Raw genomic sequence first — 16,690 nt, forward strand, 5'->3', positions numbered from 1 at the left:
TGAAAAATCGACTCATTGGAAAAGACCCTGATGCTGGGAAAGACTGAGGGCAGGAGGAGAAGGGGACAACATAGGATGAGATGGTTGGATGGCATCACCGACTCGTTGGACTTGAGTGTGATCAAGCTCCGGGATTTGCTGATGAACAGGGAAGCCTGGCGTGGTGCAGTCATGAAGTCGCAAAGAGTCGGACATGACTGTGTGACTGAACTGAAACTGAACTGAACCCACAGACTGGAAACTGTTTAGGTAAAGTGACTGACGAGGAAGTCTTTCTGGAAGATGTTACAAACTGTCATCTGCAAATTAAAACTTGGTTAAATGAAGGAGATAAAAATTATTCTGTGCTAAGAACAACATGGGCAAAGGCCCAGAGGCAGGAAAGAACATAGCATATTTGAGTGTGTGCAGGCCGGAGTGTGGCCTGCAGGAGAGACAGAGGCAAGAGCTAAGGCTGGAGAACTAGGCAGAGGCCAAGGTGACAGAGAAACCGTTAAGGCACTTGGGTTCATGGTGCACACAGCCCAGCCACTGAAGGACGTAGTGAGATAAGCGTCAGTCCAGCAGCCTCTGGGAGGCGAGTCGGGAGAGCAGAGCCAGAGAAGCAGCTAGGAGTGTCGGCGAGGGCCGGGGACGCGGAAGCAGTGCTTGATCGGTGTGGAGGTGGAGACAAAGCTCAGAGGTGATCTCCAAGCTTCCAGTGAAGCAGTGCGGGTGAGGACCGCTGCTGCCACCCTTCCTGGGAAAGCAGATGGCAGAGAAGATGCTTAACTCAGCTTTGTGCATGAGAGTTTTAGGAGCCACAGTCAGTGGGAAACGTTTTGTGGGCAGTTGGATATACAGATCTAACCCGGTTCACTTTTCTGCACCAACAAAAAATAGAGCCGTCAGCACAGAGATGGCAATTAGCCAGACAGAAGTGGCTCAGGTTTCAATCCAGAGTATGTAGAGAAGAGAAGGAAGCCCAGTACATAGCTGTATGAAATGCCTTCAGTGTGAGGTTGGGAGTGGAGCTCTCAGCAGTGGCAGAGGGGCGCCCAGAGAAGTAGTCTGGTTCCCAGAAAGCAAAGGAAGAGAATATTTCAGGGAAAGAGGAAGGGGTTGGCAGTGTGAGATGCTATTAAAACAGTAAGTTAGATAAAGCCTGAAAAAAATAATGGGATGTAAGAAAAAGGATATCTTTGATTTTAAAAAATTCACTGTTATGATTCATTTATTACAATAAACATTGAACAAATGAGAAAGGCTAGATTACCTGGGTAGGAAGCAGTCTTCCTACCAGCTGTCACATGTATGTGAAAGTGGACAGGATTCTGAGTGGCTGTGTCTGAAAGTAGTGCGCCCTAAAGTCACTTACTCCTTGTATTTCTTTAAAGCTAGAGCTGGATGGTGAGCGAGTAGAACTGCCGAATTTGGAAGGCATTATCGTCCTGAATATCGGCTACTGGGGTGGAGGCTGCAGACTGTGGGAAGGGATGGGAGACGAGACCTACCCTCTAGCCAGGTATGTACATTTGCAAGTGGTTTTTTATGTCACTGGTTTCTTTAAAGCAGTCTGTTCTTTTAACAGACTTTTAGACTCTTAACATTTTTTAACTTTTAACTTGTAGACTTTTAACATTTTTACCACAGATTTTCTTTTTTGTATACCTCATTAATATCAATAGTTAATAAGTTGATGGTCCACCTATGCTGAAAAGTAATTGTCCTATTGTGGCTGGTTTTATTTTACCACATCACATAATCCATATTTCCTTTGTCCAATTTTAGGCATGATGACGGTTTATTGGAAGTTGTTGGAGTATATGGGTCTTTCCACTGTGCTCAGATTCAAGTGAAACTGGCGAATCCTTTTCGAATAGGACAAGCACATACAGTTCGAGTAGGTGAAATATTGCTACAGTGGACTAATTTGTCCCATTTCTAAGCCATTGAGGTTTAGAAGATAATACACTATAGCTTTCCCTAAACCAACATGTTGTTTATAACCCATGCTATCAGTCCTTCTCTACCAGGGCTGAGTAGGATGGGGAAAGACAGGAAATATGGCCCTCAATCCAGTTGAAGTGAAGTGTTCAGTGAAAAGGAATCCCTTAAACAATTAAAGAATAAAATATATTTCAGATTAATTTTCTAAGAGTGAAATGCTAAGAAATGCCCCTAAGAAGGGTTAAAGGACTCAAGACGTTATTAAGGAAGATTTTTCTGAGCTTTCTGGGGACTAACTGTTTTCTCATTTTTACCCATAATTCTAGCTGATCTTGAAGTGCTCGATGATGCCAATGCAGGTAGATGGGGAGCCGTGGGCCCAGGGGCCCTGCACTGTCACCATAACCCACAAGACACACGCACTCATGTTGTATTTCTCTGGAGAACAAACGGATGACGACGTCTCTAGTACTTCAGACCAAGAGGATACAAAGGAAACTGAGTAGATGGAGGAGGATGTGAGGACTTAGTGTAGAATCCTCGCAAACAACCAGATACCCATTCATCCAAAATAGAACTCTGTCAACTAGCTTAGTCTTCATTTCATCAATAGTAGAGTGGGTATACATTTATGTAAATAGCATTCCAAAAACAGCCAGACCTCCGGTTGTTTACAAATGCGTGGTCTTTCTGCAGCAAACACTTTGACCATACAGCACTAGCTAAAAGTCACAGAACGTTCCACAAAGGCTCTGTGTCTGAGGGTAGGCTCGCTGACATGTGCGCTCCCTCCCATTCCTTATTCTTGAACCACACAGTGGATTGGACATGTATATCCAGCAAGGTGTGGGTGGAAAATCATTGCCATTTTAATGTTTAATGTGATGACACTGTAATATTTAAAAATGACTTGCTTTTTTGAAAGGAGATGGTTGGTGTCAAACCAGCATGGTTCATGCTGGGCATCCTCCTGCAGCACGCCTCTTAAGACTTCTTGCAGCCCAGCACCAAGTCGACACATAAATATCTACTCCAGGAAACCCTAAAAGGAGAAATGGAAAAGGAAGGCAAAACTCAGATTTTTTGTTTTAAATTTTATTTTAAGGACACTTTCAGTCTCCTATTGTTTGGTTAACTGTTAATGACCGAGTTGAGCTGAAATCTGCCATCTTGTTATACTCCAGTATAGCTGAAAGGGAACCACCTAGGTGAATTATAAAAATCAACATTCAGAGCACTTTGTATTGAAAGTTACAAGTTTCAGGACTTCCCTGGCATTCTAGTGGTTAAGACAACATGCTTCCACTCCAGAGGGTATGGGGCTCAATCCCAGGTCAGGGAACTAAGATCCCACCTGCCGGGTGGCAGTCAAAAACAAAAAAAGTTAGAAGTTTCAAATCGGACTGTTCACCAACTTCTCTTGATTAAAAGACAGTGTCAACAATTCAAACAAAATGTACTAAGGAAAATTTACCAGTCAGGTTAATTGCTCAAAACAAGTTCAATATTGATTGATAACATTTTAAAAATTTGGTGGTCTTGCAGTATTTTGAAATACAAGAGTATATCCAAAGTACTTAACAGAATTTTCCCTTGGGGAAATGGATATAGAATCCTCTGCTAAAATGTTTATATATTTATTTTAAAATGAGAGATATATTTTTTTTACTTATTTATTTTCTTCACTGTGGTATACTTGTGTTTAGTGTTTACAATATGTTACTTTATTTAATAAGTTAAATTGATCATAAATTCTGCTACTCGCAGATAGAAATGTAGCCTAAGTAATAATTAAAACCCTAATTTAATTCTTCTGATAGATATATTATTTGGATATTCTCATTCTTCAGAAATATTCCGAGGGTGCACTTCTGCTGCTCCCCAACCTGCTCCCTCAGGTTCCACAGCGAGGCTGCCCCAGGGGGCCTCCAGCCTGGTATTTTTAGGACAGATGGCCCATTTGTGGATTTGGTGGTCTTTTATGCCATTAATCTCTGAAGAATCAGAGTGTATCTTCCACCAAACACCATTAGCTCCCCTTAAAGATCTGTTAATGAATTGTGTCGTCTATTATGAGTTGCCAGAAACTTAAATTTCAGTCACCTTCAGGCCCAGGCCATGTTCTGAAGGAATAACTAAGAAATGTATACAGTAGTGGTCAGTTACATTAGAATGCTTTTATTTTGCTTAAAGTAATCTCTTCCAGATCTCAATGTGAACAGCTAAATTCTAGTATTGTAAGATTTTGTGAGAAGATCTGTTTTCACCTTATTCACACACCATTCACAGTAGTTACCTGTGGTGGTGGTGGGAGAGTCTGCAGATGGGCTGGTCATGTTTTGAGTATAATGAGCTTCATTCTTTAATTTGTGATCAAAATTGTTACCGATATCACATTTTATAAATATACTGTTAGATTCACTTTGCTTTAGGCTATATTTTATCTATAATTCATAGTGCTAATTATAGAATAATCAAAGTAAATAGTTATTAGGGGGTATCAGAATTAAAATAATCAAAATAACTATATAGTTTTTTTTTATTTTTAAAACTGTATTCTAGCTATAATGTTACATTGGATTTAGAACAGAGTCATATAAAACACCCTTATTTACTTAAAAAAAAATTGGTCTTTTATTTTCATAATCCACTGAAATTTGACCTTCATGAAGTTTATCTGTTAACCTTATTCACTCATTCAGACTTAATTTTTTTAGGAAAGTTACTTCAGAATATCATATCATAAAACCTATTTTAGAAAAATTCTCTAACTTTTTAGGCACATTTACCCAGCATTTCAAATAAATGTATAGGCATGTACCTTGTTTTAAATAAATACAATTTATAAGATTCATGTTTGCAAGTTACATATTAGGGTAGCAATTGTTTGACACTACCAGAGTCCACACTTTACAAAAAATGATTTGCCATAGAATTTTTCTGTTCCATTTTAAACTATTCTGATTAAAAAAAAATAGTAACTTCTAAATTCTCAGGAAGAAATATGTGAATTAAAGCTTGTATTCATGTCTGTTTTCAGATTTCTCCTTTTATTGTTCTAATACAGTTCCTAGCTCCTTGCTTAGTAGCTTAAATACTGAATGCCTGGCAGCTCTTAGGGATCCTGTAAGTAGATGATGATAATTTTCAGTTTAATTTTTTTGTTTGTTTGTTTAATGGGAATCAAACTGACTTGTGTTGTAACATACAAGTTGTCTAATGGTAAGATTACATGATCCTAAAGGTGTTTTAAGTTTTCTGCAACTATTAGCTGTGAACCCTTACTGTAGCTAACGTTTATAAAATTTTATAGTCAAAATTATTTATTTTTATTTTTTTAGGATGTGTCAAAAACGTGTAGTATTTGCTTTTTGAAATATGTTTGCCTACCTAGAGTTGGAAAATATACTGTGACTCAGAAATTGTAAACAGTCCTTTTTGCTGTAAAAATGAATACTACCAGCATGTCAAAAGAAAAATAGTGTGCATTTGTAATATAAAGTAAAATTGTACTTAATGTATATTATGGAATTTTAAATTTGCACTGACCAAAAAATTTAAAGGTGATATTAATTTACAGATACACATGGATCCGAATACGTAATTTGTACTTGTTCAGCCGAAAAGGTCAACAGAATGGGTGATAATTTTATGTGGTTTTCCCTCGAGCTGATAATACTGAAACAAGAACCAGCACTTTATATTCATACTTTTTTAAAGAAATTATACCTAATTTGGGATAGGAACGTAGGTAGATTTATTAAAAATTTCTAGAAATTTAAAAAGAAAAAATAGTGTTGTTACTCTATCTCAATCTGAATGAAGGTCTATTCTCAGCAACAAGACAGAAGAGGTTGTTTTGGTTTTGCCTTTTAAAAGTATATCCCTGCCTTTCTCAGATTTTCCCTTGGAGGCTTGTCTCCTGTTCCTCAGAATACGCTCTGCAGGCTGTCTGTAGTATCAGAATCACCATGGGAGCTGGTTGACAGTGTGGCTGCCTGAGCCCAGGAACCAGCCCTTGACTTCAGGAAGCAGGGTCTCTGGAGATAAGGGACATCTGCACCCGTGCTTCTTATGCAACCAAAACGTTAAAGTTACTCATCTGTACCTCCTGTGTTCACCTGGGGCTTTTGCCTGATAAGATACCATACAGAAAATTTGAATTAATTGGATATTCTTAAATTGTTTTTCCTTTAAAGGAACTCTGAAAAATGTGTTCATATCCTATCCAAATTGATAAGCTGTATTACATAAAAGTTGGTAGCCCCAGGTTTTCCTGTGGAGCTGTGTAGGTTTGGGGCTGTGATCCGTGGAGTCTTGGAGGACAGGCAGTGCTTCGGGGCCAGTGGAATGGACCCCTGGAGGGCCCCTGCTTTCTCCCCATGCTGGGGTGCTGCTTTAGATCAGATTTCAGTAGATAAAGCACTTCCTTTTCAAAAAAAAATTCCAGTATTCTTTCAAAGAGTTTGGAAGCCATTATAATGATTTTGTCACCTGGTTAATTTTCTACTGATTTTTACATTAAAAAGTATTTTGGATATTTAGTTGCTGCTTGGAATACGGCCACTTGGCTACTTCTCACATTTTGAAGGCATTTTGTTGAATAGTAAAGCACTGACTTAGCCTCTGTTCCTCGTACTTCTAATTTTAGTAAAGTATAGAAATGGTCGTGTATTTAATTCATTTTAGTTTTGTAAATACACACACATTTACCTTCATGGCCCTGACAGTACAGTCAGTGCATGAGGCTCACAGGTTTCAAAAAGGTATATTCTTAGGTTCTGGAGAAAGAATCAAAAATTCACCCTCTAATATGGACGTTCACAAAACTTAATGATTGAGGTTAGTCGTCTACAGAAATGTCTGCAGAAAATGTCACCTAAAGGCTATAAATTTAAGTGTACTGCTGATGGTAGACCTAGGACACTTCCTCAGTCTCTGCAAACATCCCCCAAGCCACTTCACCGCTAAAGGGAAATGTCAAAGCAGAATGCGCTTTAGAAGGTAAACTACAGGAAGTCGCCATCTCGTGGGGCTTTTTGATGACTGACCAAAAACGTGGAAGAGAGCTGGAAAGTTAGGTTGCTTTCCTTGTTGCTCTGCCGCTGTCCAGGCAGAGGGCCTCCCTGATCAGATGAGGAGCCCGGGCTGTCTGAGCAGATTCCTACAGTAAGGAAGGGCACTTTGTGTACCTGGGTGACGACGGCTCATGAGAACACTTGCTCTTAGTACTCCCGTTCTGGCACTCTTTCTCTCCAATTTGATCAACTTGAATGAGCCCAACATAAATGGGAACCCTGACTTTAATTGTGTTTTGTGCAAGTGTAGAGCAGCCGGATCCCTGGCCCTTATGACTGCGGGTGAACGGCCTGAACTGGCTCTTGTGAACCACAGTGTCCAGGACGAGCAGCTCAAGCAGCCAGCTGGTCCTGCACACTTTCTGCCCCCTTGGCCTCCATACTGCGTCCCTATCATGAGTCACCCTGTGTTAACTGTTTTCGTTGTGTTGGGTCTATAATGTGGTCAATGCTTGACAGAGAAACGTGAATTAAAGCATTTGATGTTGAAGATGTTTGCTTGTTTTTTAATAAAATGTAAAGCATAGCATTTGAAAAGTACAATTCTGTGTTGCTTTTTGATACAACAATGAGAAAACCAGGTCTGAGTTAGTTTCACAGAAGATGGCACTTCTACAGCAGGGCAGAGTTACAGTGTGTGACAAGTCCAGGGTCGGATCCACTTGAATGGAAAAAAAGATACTTACAGACTGACAGGGCAGAGCAGAGCAGTAAAGAAAGTCAAATAAACGAGGTGAAGTCTCATTTTCAGCTGATACAGTGGAAGAAGAGAATTTATTTGCAGTATCTAGGCTGAAAACTCAGCCTCTGCCACTGTTTAACATGAGGCAAGTTACTTGTTCTGCCTGAGCCCCGCTGTGAAAGTGGGAGATATGCCAACACAGAGGTTGCAGATTCAGCTGCTTAGAGGAGAGAGGCAGGTGATGAAGGTGGGGGTGGTGGGACTGTACAGACTAGAGCGCTGACCGCAGGGAAGCAGGCCCAGTGAGTGCAGAACTCGTGGGCTTTTTATGTTAACCACAATTTTAAAGTAATGGGTTGGCCAGGGACCTGTTGTGTAGCGCACAGAACTCTGCTCAATGTTATGTGGCAGCCTGGGTGGGAGGGAGGCTCGGGGGAGGGGCGGGGAAGGGATACAAGTGTATGTATGGCTGAGTCCTCAGCTATTCACCTGAAGCTATCACAACGTGGTTCATCGGTATATCCCAGTACAAAATAAAAAGTTAAAAAAATAATAAAATATGGGTTGGCACCTAATTACTTGTAGTCTCCCACTGACTTATGATTATAATAGGAGGAAAAGTGAAGGTATCATATACCTGGCAGAAATTTGCACTTCCTTCCATTTGAATTTTTTTTTTTTTTTAATTTTCTTGCCTGCACCCCAACCAGGGATGGACTCTGGGCCCTCTGCACTGGAAATAAAGTCTTAACCACTGGACCACCAGGGAAGTCCCCATTTGAATTTTTATAAAGCTTTATTGTTTAACAACTGTGATCTGGCTTTCACATGACATTTTATTGCAAATAACATTTTTTATTCATTTCATTAGAGGAAGGAGAGTCTACGGTCCGGCTGAAGCAGTCATCTTTACAAAAATTCTATTTTTACAGTTTTTTTTAAAATAACTTAAAACTCATTGCTCATGTGCCTTTTTTCTTAACAATGCCAATCATAATGCACATTTTCTGGATCAATGATTTTAAACATGAGTTCCGTTATACTTACAGAACTTCATAAGGAAGCCTCTCTGTTAAGAACCTAGCCTCTGACAATTCCACGTTTTCACCTTCTTTTATTAACTTCCAGCTGTATCACCCAGCTTGTAAGATCCCAGTTTCACAACCAGGGATTGAATCCAGGCCATAGCAGTGAAAGCAGCAAGTCCAGACTGAAGTCGTGCACCCCAGATTTGGACTTGAACCCATGAGGCCAGGATTGGGACCCAGCCAAAACCCTGCTCAGGCCATGAACCCACGGTCTTGTCTTTTTTTTCCGGCTGTGTCCGGTCTTAGTTGCAGCATGAGGGCTCTTGGTATCTGGGCTCTCTGGGTGTGCCTCTCAGGCTCAGTAGTCATGGCCCACAGGCTTAGTTGCCCCAACACATGTGGGATCTCAGTTCCGCAACCAGGGTTCAAACCCACAGGCCCCTGCATTGGATGGCAAATTCTTAACCACTGGACCACCAGGGAAGTCCCCTACAGTCTTTTAATTAGAATCACATACCTGTTGTGATGGAACAATGGACTGGTTCCAAATTGGGAAGAGTACATCAGGGCTGTATATTGTCACCCTGCTTATTTAACTTATATGCAGAGTACATACATCATGTGAAATTCTAAACTGGATGAAGCACAGTCTGGAATCAAGATTGTCAGGAGAAATATCAATAACCTCTGATATGCAGATGACACCACCTTTGTGGCAGAAAGCAAAGAGGAACTAAAAAGCCTCTTGATTAAGTGGAAGAGGAGAGTGAAAAAGATGACTTTAAACTCAACATTCAAAAAACAAAGATCATCCAGTCCCATCACTTCATGTCAAATAGATGGGGAACAATGGAAACAGTGAGAGACTTTATTTTGGGGGGCTCCAAAATCACTGCAGATGGTGACTGTAGCCATAAAATTAAAAGACGCTTGCTCCTTGAAAGAAAAGCTATGACCAATCTAGACAGCATATTAAAAAGCAGGACATTACCAACAAAGGTCTGTCTAGTCAAAGCTATGGTTTTTCCAGTAGTGGTGTATGGATGTGAGAGTTGTACCATAAAGAAAGCTGAGTGAAGAACTGATGCTTTTGAATGGTGATACTGGAGAGGACTCTTGAGAGTCCCTTGGACAGCAAGGAGATCAAACCTAAAGGAAATCAGTCCTGAATATTCATTGGAAGGACTGATGCTGAAGCTGAAACTCCAATACTTTGGCCACCTGATGCAAAGAGCAGATCCACTGGAAAAGACTCTGATGCTGGGAAAGATTGAGGGCAGGAGGAGAAGGGGACGACAGGATGAAATGGTTGGATGGCATCACCGACTCGATGGATGTGAGTTTGAGCAAGCTCCAGGCGTTGGCGAAGGACAGGGAGGCCTGGCATGCTGCAGGCCATGGGGTCTCAAAGAGTTGCACATGACTGAGCAACTGAACTTACCTGGTGTCTGGACTTACTGAGGCCCAGGTTTTTTGTGTCTTAGAGCAGTAGGAATTCAGCAAGAGGCAAAGTGACAGGCAAGAAGCAGGGCTTCCATGGTGGCTCAGACAGTAAAGAATCTGCCTGCAGTGCAGGAAACCCGCATTCAGTCTCTGGGTCGGGAAGATCCCTTGGAGAAGGGAATGGCTACCCACCCCAGTATTCTTGCCTGGAGAATTCCATGGACAGAGGAGCCTGGCAGGTTACAGTCCATGGGGTCGCAAAGACTAACACTTTCAGGTTTATTAATATAGGATGCTTATAAGAGATGCAAGTGGGCAAGTGACAGAGCTCTACCCCAAGGAATAAGTGGGCTTCAATTTTATAATCAAAGGAAATTAGGGGAGGGGAAAAGACCACCTTCTTCGAGGAGACATCAGGCTTTACATCACTAATGCTTCCTTTGAATTGGGCAGAAAAGTGTCTGACCCTATGAGGTCAAACTAGGATTATCATGTTGGTGAGTGTGTACTCAGTTGTGTCCAACTCTTTGAGACCCCCCTGGACTGTAGCCCAGCAGGCTCCTCTGTCCATGGAATTTCCCAGGCAAGAACACTGAAGTGGGTTGCCACTTCCTACTACAAGGGATCCTCCCAACCCAGAGACTGAACCCATGTCTGTTGCGTCTCCTGCCTTGGCAGGTGGATTCTTTACCACTGTACCGCCTGGGAAGCCCCAGCCATAGTGCTTATTAAATCAGAAGGGTGGTGACATTTTCCTTTCACCTAATGTCCCAGGGCATATCTTGTTCTTTTATTTATGGCTTTATAGTTAAGTGAGCTCACTTTGTTCCATGATGTTCTGATAGCTTTCTTGAGAGATCATTAATGTAGAATGGTCTCCCAAAGCTTCCTGGGTTTCTCTATCTATAGTCCCCTACTGGGACTTCTACAACTGTCTTTATAACTATCCTATTCTACCCTATCATAACCCCTGGACTGCCAGAGAACTCCTCATGTTTTGACTTCTGAAATTACAGCTTGGGCACTTGAGTATTGTGCCATAGGCTTTTATTTACTCTTATCTCATAATACACAATTTTGTGAGGCAGACATTATGAACTTCATTTTTCAGATAACTCAGGGCTGGATGTTAATTCCAGGTCCTCATCCCTGCTGCTTTTTCATCATCAACATCACAACCAACAGTATTAACAAAGTTGAATATAGGGGCTTCCTTTTTGGTTCGGTTATAAAGAACTCGGCCTGCCAATTCAGGAGACACGGGTTCAATCCCCGATCTAGGAAGATCCTACATGCCGCAGAACAGCTGAACCCATACATCACCACTATCGAGCCCAGTAGCCATAACTACCGAGCCCACATGCACCAACTACTAAAGCCTGTGGGCCTTGAGCCTGTGCTCTGCAACAAGAGAAGCCACAGCTGTGAGAAACCTGCACACCACAACCAGAGAGTGCCCCTATTCTCTGCAACTAGAGAAAGCCCTCACACAACATCGAAGACTCAGCACAGCCAAAAATTAATAAATGTAATTATTTTTTTAAAAGTTGAGTATAGGCAGATATGCCATTGTGCTAGGGCTTCCCTTGTGGCTCAACTGGTAAAGAATCCGCCTGCAATGTGGGAAAACTGGGTTTGATCCCTGGGTTGGGAAGATCCCCTGGAGAAGGGAACGGCTACCCACTCCAGTATTCTGGCCTGGAGAATTCCATGAGCTGTATAAGTCCATGGGGTCACAAAGAGTCAGACATGACTGAGCGACTTTCACTTTCACCATTGTGCTGGGCACAGTCCTCAAAGGGACTCCCCCAAAGAAAGAAACAAGGAACGAATTAAGAGATTTTTAAGGGCTGAAAGGGCTACACGTTGCCTACAGGTAGAAATTTAATTTGTGGGAACTAGAAAATAAAAATTTTGTATTACATGTGAGCAGACAGAGGTAAAGTCATCTATGAGAAATCTGTGTACACTGAGCTTCTTGACAACAGGTTCCTCACCCCAGTCATCTTTGCATTCAAGCTGGTGAGTATTTGCATGTCTTTGTGAAAATTCTAGGAATTATGGAATACTTACTCAGCCTCCAGTTTCCAGCACAGGTAGGTACCCAGCAGTATTTGAACATATGAAGTCGCTGAGGGGCTGCACTCAGCAACCCAGGCAAACTGCAGTGCTGTGCGCTTGCGGAGCCTGTGTGCACTTGCGGGGCCCGTGTGCGCTCGTGGAGCATGGCTGCATACATCTCAGGCTCCATTCTCTGGGAAATGCTCCAGCCAAAGCTCTGCCAAGGACCAGGAACAGGAACAGAGTATGTATCCCATATATGCCACTTTAGCATGAGTTTTAGTTTGGGCTAACAGTAGTCAAAAAGCCAATAGATTTAAGAAAATTTCTTTGCCTTTCCTGTGCATGCATCCTAAGTCACTTCAGTCAGGTCCAACTCTTCACGACTCCACGGACTGCAGCCCACCAGACTCCTCTGTCCACAATATTTTTTCAGGCAAAAATACTGGAGTGGGTTGCCATTTCCTCCTCCAGGGGGTCTTCCCAACCCAGGGATCAAACTCGCATCTCTTATGTCTCCTTTGCTGTCAGGTTCTTTTACCACTAGAGCCACTTGGGAAGCCCTTACATCCCCCTCAGTTGCCTAAATTTACGTTGGAAAGGAGCCTGTACCAAAAAGAGAGCAATTACCAGATTTATACCTTATTACCTAAGAAACTTAGCATAACAGGACATTTGTTTTTCAAGCATCTCCTCTGCCTTCCTACAAATGGCCTTCCTCCCCTTTGTACCCCGACCCCTGCCTCTTCCCTTAGCTCAGGATGTTACAGAAGCTTCAATTACCCAACTGTCCTTTGGGACTCCATATCTTTACTAGGCCCCATATGTACATAATTTTGTGTTTTTCTGTTAATCTTTTATCTGTTTTTTCTATTAATCTTTTATCAATTTAGTTATTAGACCAGCTGAAGAGTCAAGAGGGGAAAATGTTCCCATTGCTACGGCCATGTTTAGACATGTCACAATTCCTCCCTTGCAGTTGACTGGACCCAGGAAGCCCATCCACCAACCAGCAAGCAATCAGATTTTCCACTGGGCTTCATTTTCACAAAATGCTCTTGTAACCTTTACTTTTAAAAGAATTTTATTTTATTTACTTATCTTTGGCTGCACTGGGTCTTCATTGCTTCGCTTGGGCTTTCTCCAGTTGCAGCAAGCAGTACTCTTGGTGGTGGTGCTCCGGCCTCTCGTTGTGGTGGCTTCTCCCGATGCAGAGCACAGGCTCTAGGTGTGTGGATATACTACGTGGGCTCTGCAGTCATGGTGCCTGAGCTTAATGTGAAACCTTCCTGCACCAGGGATCAAACCCATGTCCCCAGCATTGATAGGAGGATTCATACTCACTACACCACCAGGGAAGTCCCTTTTGTAACCTTTAAAATCTGTCCTCCTAAAAATTTGACCCACAGACTATTTTAGACTATTTTCTTTCAATCTACCAGGAAATCAGTGCAGAAACTGAGAGTAAGAGTTTGAATTTGTATAGCTATTTTGATAGCCGGCTATCGGATCTAATCCTAATAAAATCATGTCCTTTATTGTGCATGTCTCTTTATGCCATTTTTCTCTTTATTATAGTTTATTAAAATATTGATAAATGATGCTGTTGATCTAAAACTGAACCACCAGATAGTTCTCCAGCAAAGATACATTTATACACAATCAGTAGAGAATTGCAACTCAAGGTCTACAACCATGAGGAAGGCAAGGAACACACTTTTATTGGGGGCGGGTGGGGGGCGAAGGAGGTTGGGAGGGCTGTAGTCAACACAGACTCCGTGGCTTTTCAAAGGCTGAGTCCTCACCAGGAAAAAAGAGGAATATTTCTTCTTCCTCTTGGGCTCTACTATCATCGCAGAGTCTCAGAGCTCTCTCTTCTTGTCTCTTGACTGTACTTAATTGGGGTTTCTCCTTATTAATATTTAGAGTGTATTGGAAATTTTTAAAAAGAAACAAAACATCTGTTATTTCACTACAAGTGGTTTAAGAAGCACTGTTTTAAATAACTTGCTTTCTTCCTTTGGGAAAGGAGGGGCTGAGCTGCAGTCAGTTCCTGTTTCTTAGAAAAAAATAAGCTCTAAAATAATGCAAGAGGCTTGCTTTAATTTGGTAAGAGCAGCAGTGACCTTTTGGATCTGACACCAAAGCTTGTGAACATGATTCAGGTAATGGCAATAGACCCTGGACCAATGAAACACCCGGACAGCAGGGGGAAGAGATAAGACTAGTAAGAACCTGTTATTTGAAGAGTGGTAAGAAAGTAAGTAAACCGGAATATATTAACTAAGAACCATATGGTCTGGAATTAAGGAGCATGATAACTTGCATTTCTAGAGCATTTGATCATTTATAATGCAATTTTATATGAAGTATTTTCTTTATTCCTCACAAAACCCAACTGACAAGGCAGAGCAGATAATAATTTCAATTTTCTAAGTGAGTAAGCTGCTCAAAATCCTTCAAGTTAGGCTTAGCAGTATGTGAACCAGGGAACTTCCAGATGTACAAGCTGGATTTAGAAGAGGCAGAGGAACCAGAGATCAAATTGCCAACACCTGTTGGATTATAGTAAAAGCTAGTGAATTCCAGAAAAACATCTACTTCTGCTTCATTGACTACACTAAAACCTTTGACTGTGACGATCACAACAAACTGTGGAAAATTCTTCAAGAGATGAGAATACCAGACCACCTTACCTGCCTCGTGAGAAGCCTGTATGCAGGTCAAGAAGCAACAGTTAATCTTCGACAAAGGAGGCAAGGATATACAATGGAAAAAAGACAACCTCTTTAAAAAGTGGTGCTGGGAAAACTGGTCAACCACTTGTAAAAGAATGAAACTAGAACACTTTCTAACACCATACACAAAAATAAACTCAAAATGGATTAAAGATCTAAATGTAAGACCAGAAACTATAAAACTCCTAGAGGAGAACATAGGCAAAACACTCTCCGACATAAATCACAGCAAGATCCTCTATGACCCACCTCCCAGAATATTGGAAATAAAAGCAAAAATAAACAAATGGGACCTAATGAAACTTAAAAGCTTTTGCACAACAAAGGAAACTATAAGTAAGGTGAAAAGACAGCCCTCAGATTGGGAGAAAATAAGAGCAAACGAAGCAACAGACAAAGGATTAATCTCAAAAATATACAAGCAACTCCTGCAGCTCAATTCCAGAAAAATAAATGACCCAATCAAAAAATGGGCCAAAGAACTAAACAGACATTTCTCCAAAGAAGACATACAGATGGCTAACAAACACATGAAAAGATGCTCAACATCACTCATTATCAGAGAAATGCAAATCAAAACCACAATGAGGTACCATTACACGCCAGTCAGGATGGCTGCTATCCAAAAGTCTACAAGCAATAAATGCTGGAGAGGGTGTGGAGAAAAGGGAACCCTCTTACACTGTTGGTGGGAATGCAAACTAGTACAGCCACTATGGAGAACAGTGTGGAGATTTCTTAAAAGACTGGAAATAGAACTGCCATATGACCCAGCAATCCCACTTCTGGGCATACACACTGAGGAAAGCAGATCTGAAAGAGACACATGCACCCCAATGTTCTTCGCAGCACTGTTTATAATAGCGAGGACATGGAAGCAACCTATATGCCCATCAGCAGACGAATGGATAAGGAAGCTGTGGTACATATACACCATGGAATATTACTCAGCCATTAAAAAGAATTCATTTGAATCAGTTCTAATGAGATGGATGAAACTCGAGCCCATTATACAGAGTGAAGTAAGCCAGAAAGATAAAGAACATTACAGCATACTAACACGTATATATGGAATTTAGAAAGATGGTAATGATAACCCTATATGCAAAACAGAAAAAGAGACACAGATGTACAGAACAGACTTTTGGACTCTGTGGGAGAAGGCGAGGGTGGGATGTTTCGAGAGAACAGCATCGAAACATGTATATTATCTAGGGTGAAACAGGTCGCCAGCCCAGGTTGGATGCATGAGACAAGTGCTCGGGCCTGGTGCACTGGGAAGACCCAGAGGGATCGGGTAAAGAGGGAGGTGGGAGCAGGGATCAGGACGGGGAATACATGTAAATCCATGGCTGATTCATGTCAATGTATGACAAAAACCACTACAATATTGTAAAGTAATTAGCCTCCAACTAATAAAAATAAATGAAAAAAAAAAAAATTTCTTCCAGGGCTGACAAGGACCAAAGAAAGTGTGTGCTTAGCAACAAAGAAATTGTGAAGTATCTGACCCATCACATTACCTGTGTTACATCAAAATAACCCAGTAGGTGTGTAGGGCTGTGACTGCATTTTTGAGCAGTAGTATTTGGGACCACTTCATAAAATTGCTGAAGTGCAGCCTGAAATATTTGTGTAGAAATGTGACAAATGAGGAGAGATCCACACATCTTAATACTTTTTGTTTATTTTAAATAAACCACTCCAATCCCAAAAGGAAAAAAAAAAAAA

General features: G+C 41.4%; 2 protein-coding genes across 4 annotated transcripts in view; one reads left to right on the forward strand and one right to left on the reverse strand.

Annotated features, from left to right (window-relative positions):
* The window catches only part of DGKE (diacylglycerol kinase epsilon), a 28,574-nt gene extending 21,038 nt beyond the window's left edge, over positions 1 to 7,536 (forward strand). The window contains exons 10-12 of the mRNA XM_061142592.1: positions 1,377 to 1,504; positions 1,771 to 1,882; positions 2,256 to 7,536. Coding sequence (XP_060998575.1) covers positions 1,377 to 1,504; positions 1,771 to 1,882; positions 2,256 to 2,435 — 420 coding nt within the window. The 3' untranslated portion in view covers positions 2,436 to 7,536. The remainder of the gene's footprint in view (positions 1 to 1,376; positions 1,505 to 1,770; positions 1,883 to 2,255) is intronic.
* The window catches only part of TRIM25 (tripartite motif containing 25), a 68,073-nt gene continuing 54,221 nt past the window's right edge, over positions 2,839 to 16,690 (reverse strand). The window contains exons 10-11 of one of the 3 annotated variants that reach the window (XM_061142589.1): positions 12,234 to 12,438; positions 2,839 to 2,971 (exon numbers count right to left, since the gene is read on the reverse strand). In XM_061142589.1, the coding sequence (XP_060998572.1) occupies positions 2,883 to 2,971; positions 12,234 to 12,438 (294 nt within the window). In that variant the 3' untranslated portion in view covers positions 2,839 to 2,882. Of the gene's footprint in view, positions 2,972 to 12,233; positions 12,439 to 13,071; positions 13,446 to 16,690 lie in introns of those variants that run through there. The other 2 variants (XM_061142591.1, XM_061142590.1) reach the window with 2 other exon arrangements.

This window comes from Dama dama, chromosome 5 (genome assembly GCF_033118175.1).
Source record: "Dama dama isolate Ldn47 chromosome 5, ASM3311817v1, whole genome shotgun sequence".
In the NCBI taxonomy this organism is placed as follows: domain Eukaryota; kingdom Metazoa; phylum Chordata; class Mammalia; order Artiodactyla; family Cervidae; genus Dama; species Dama dama.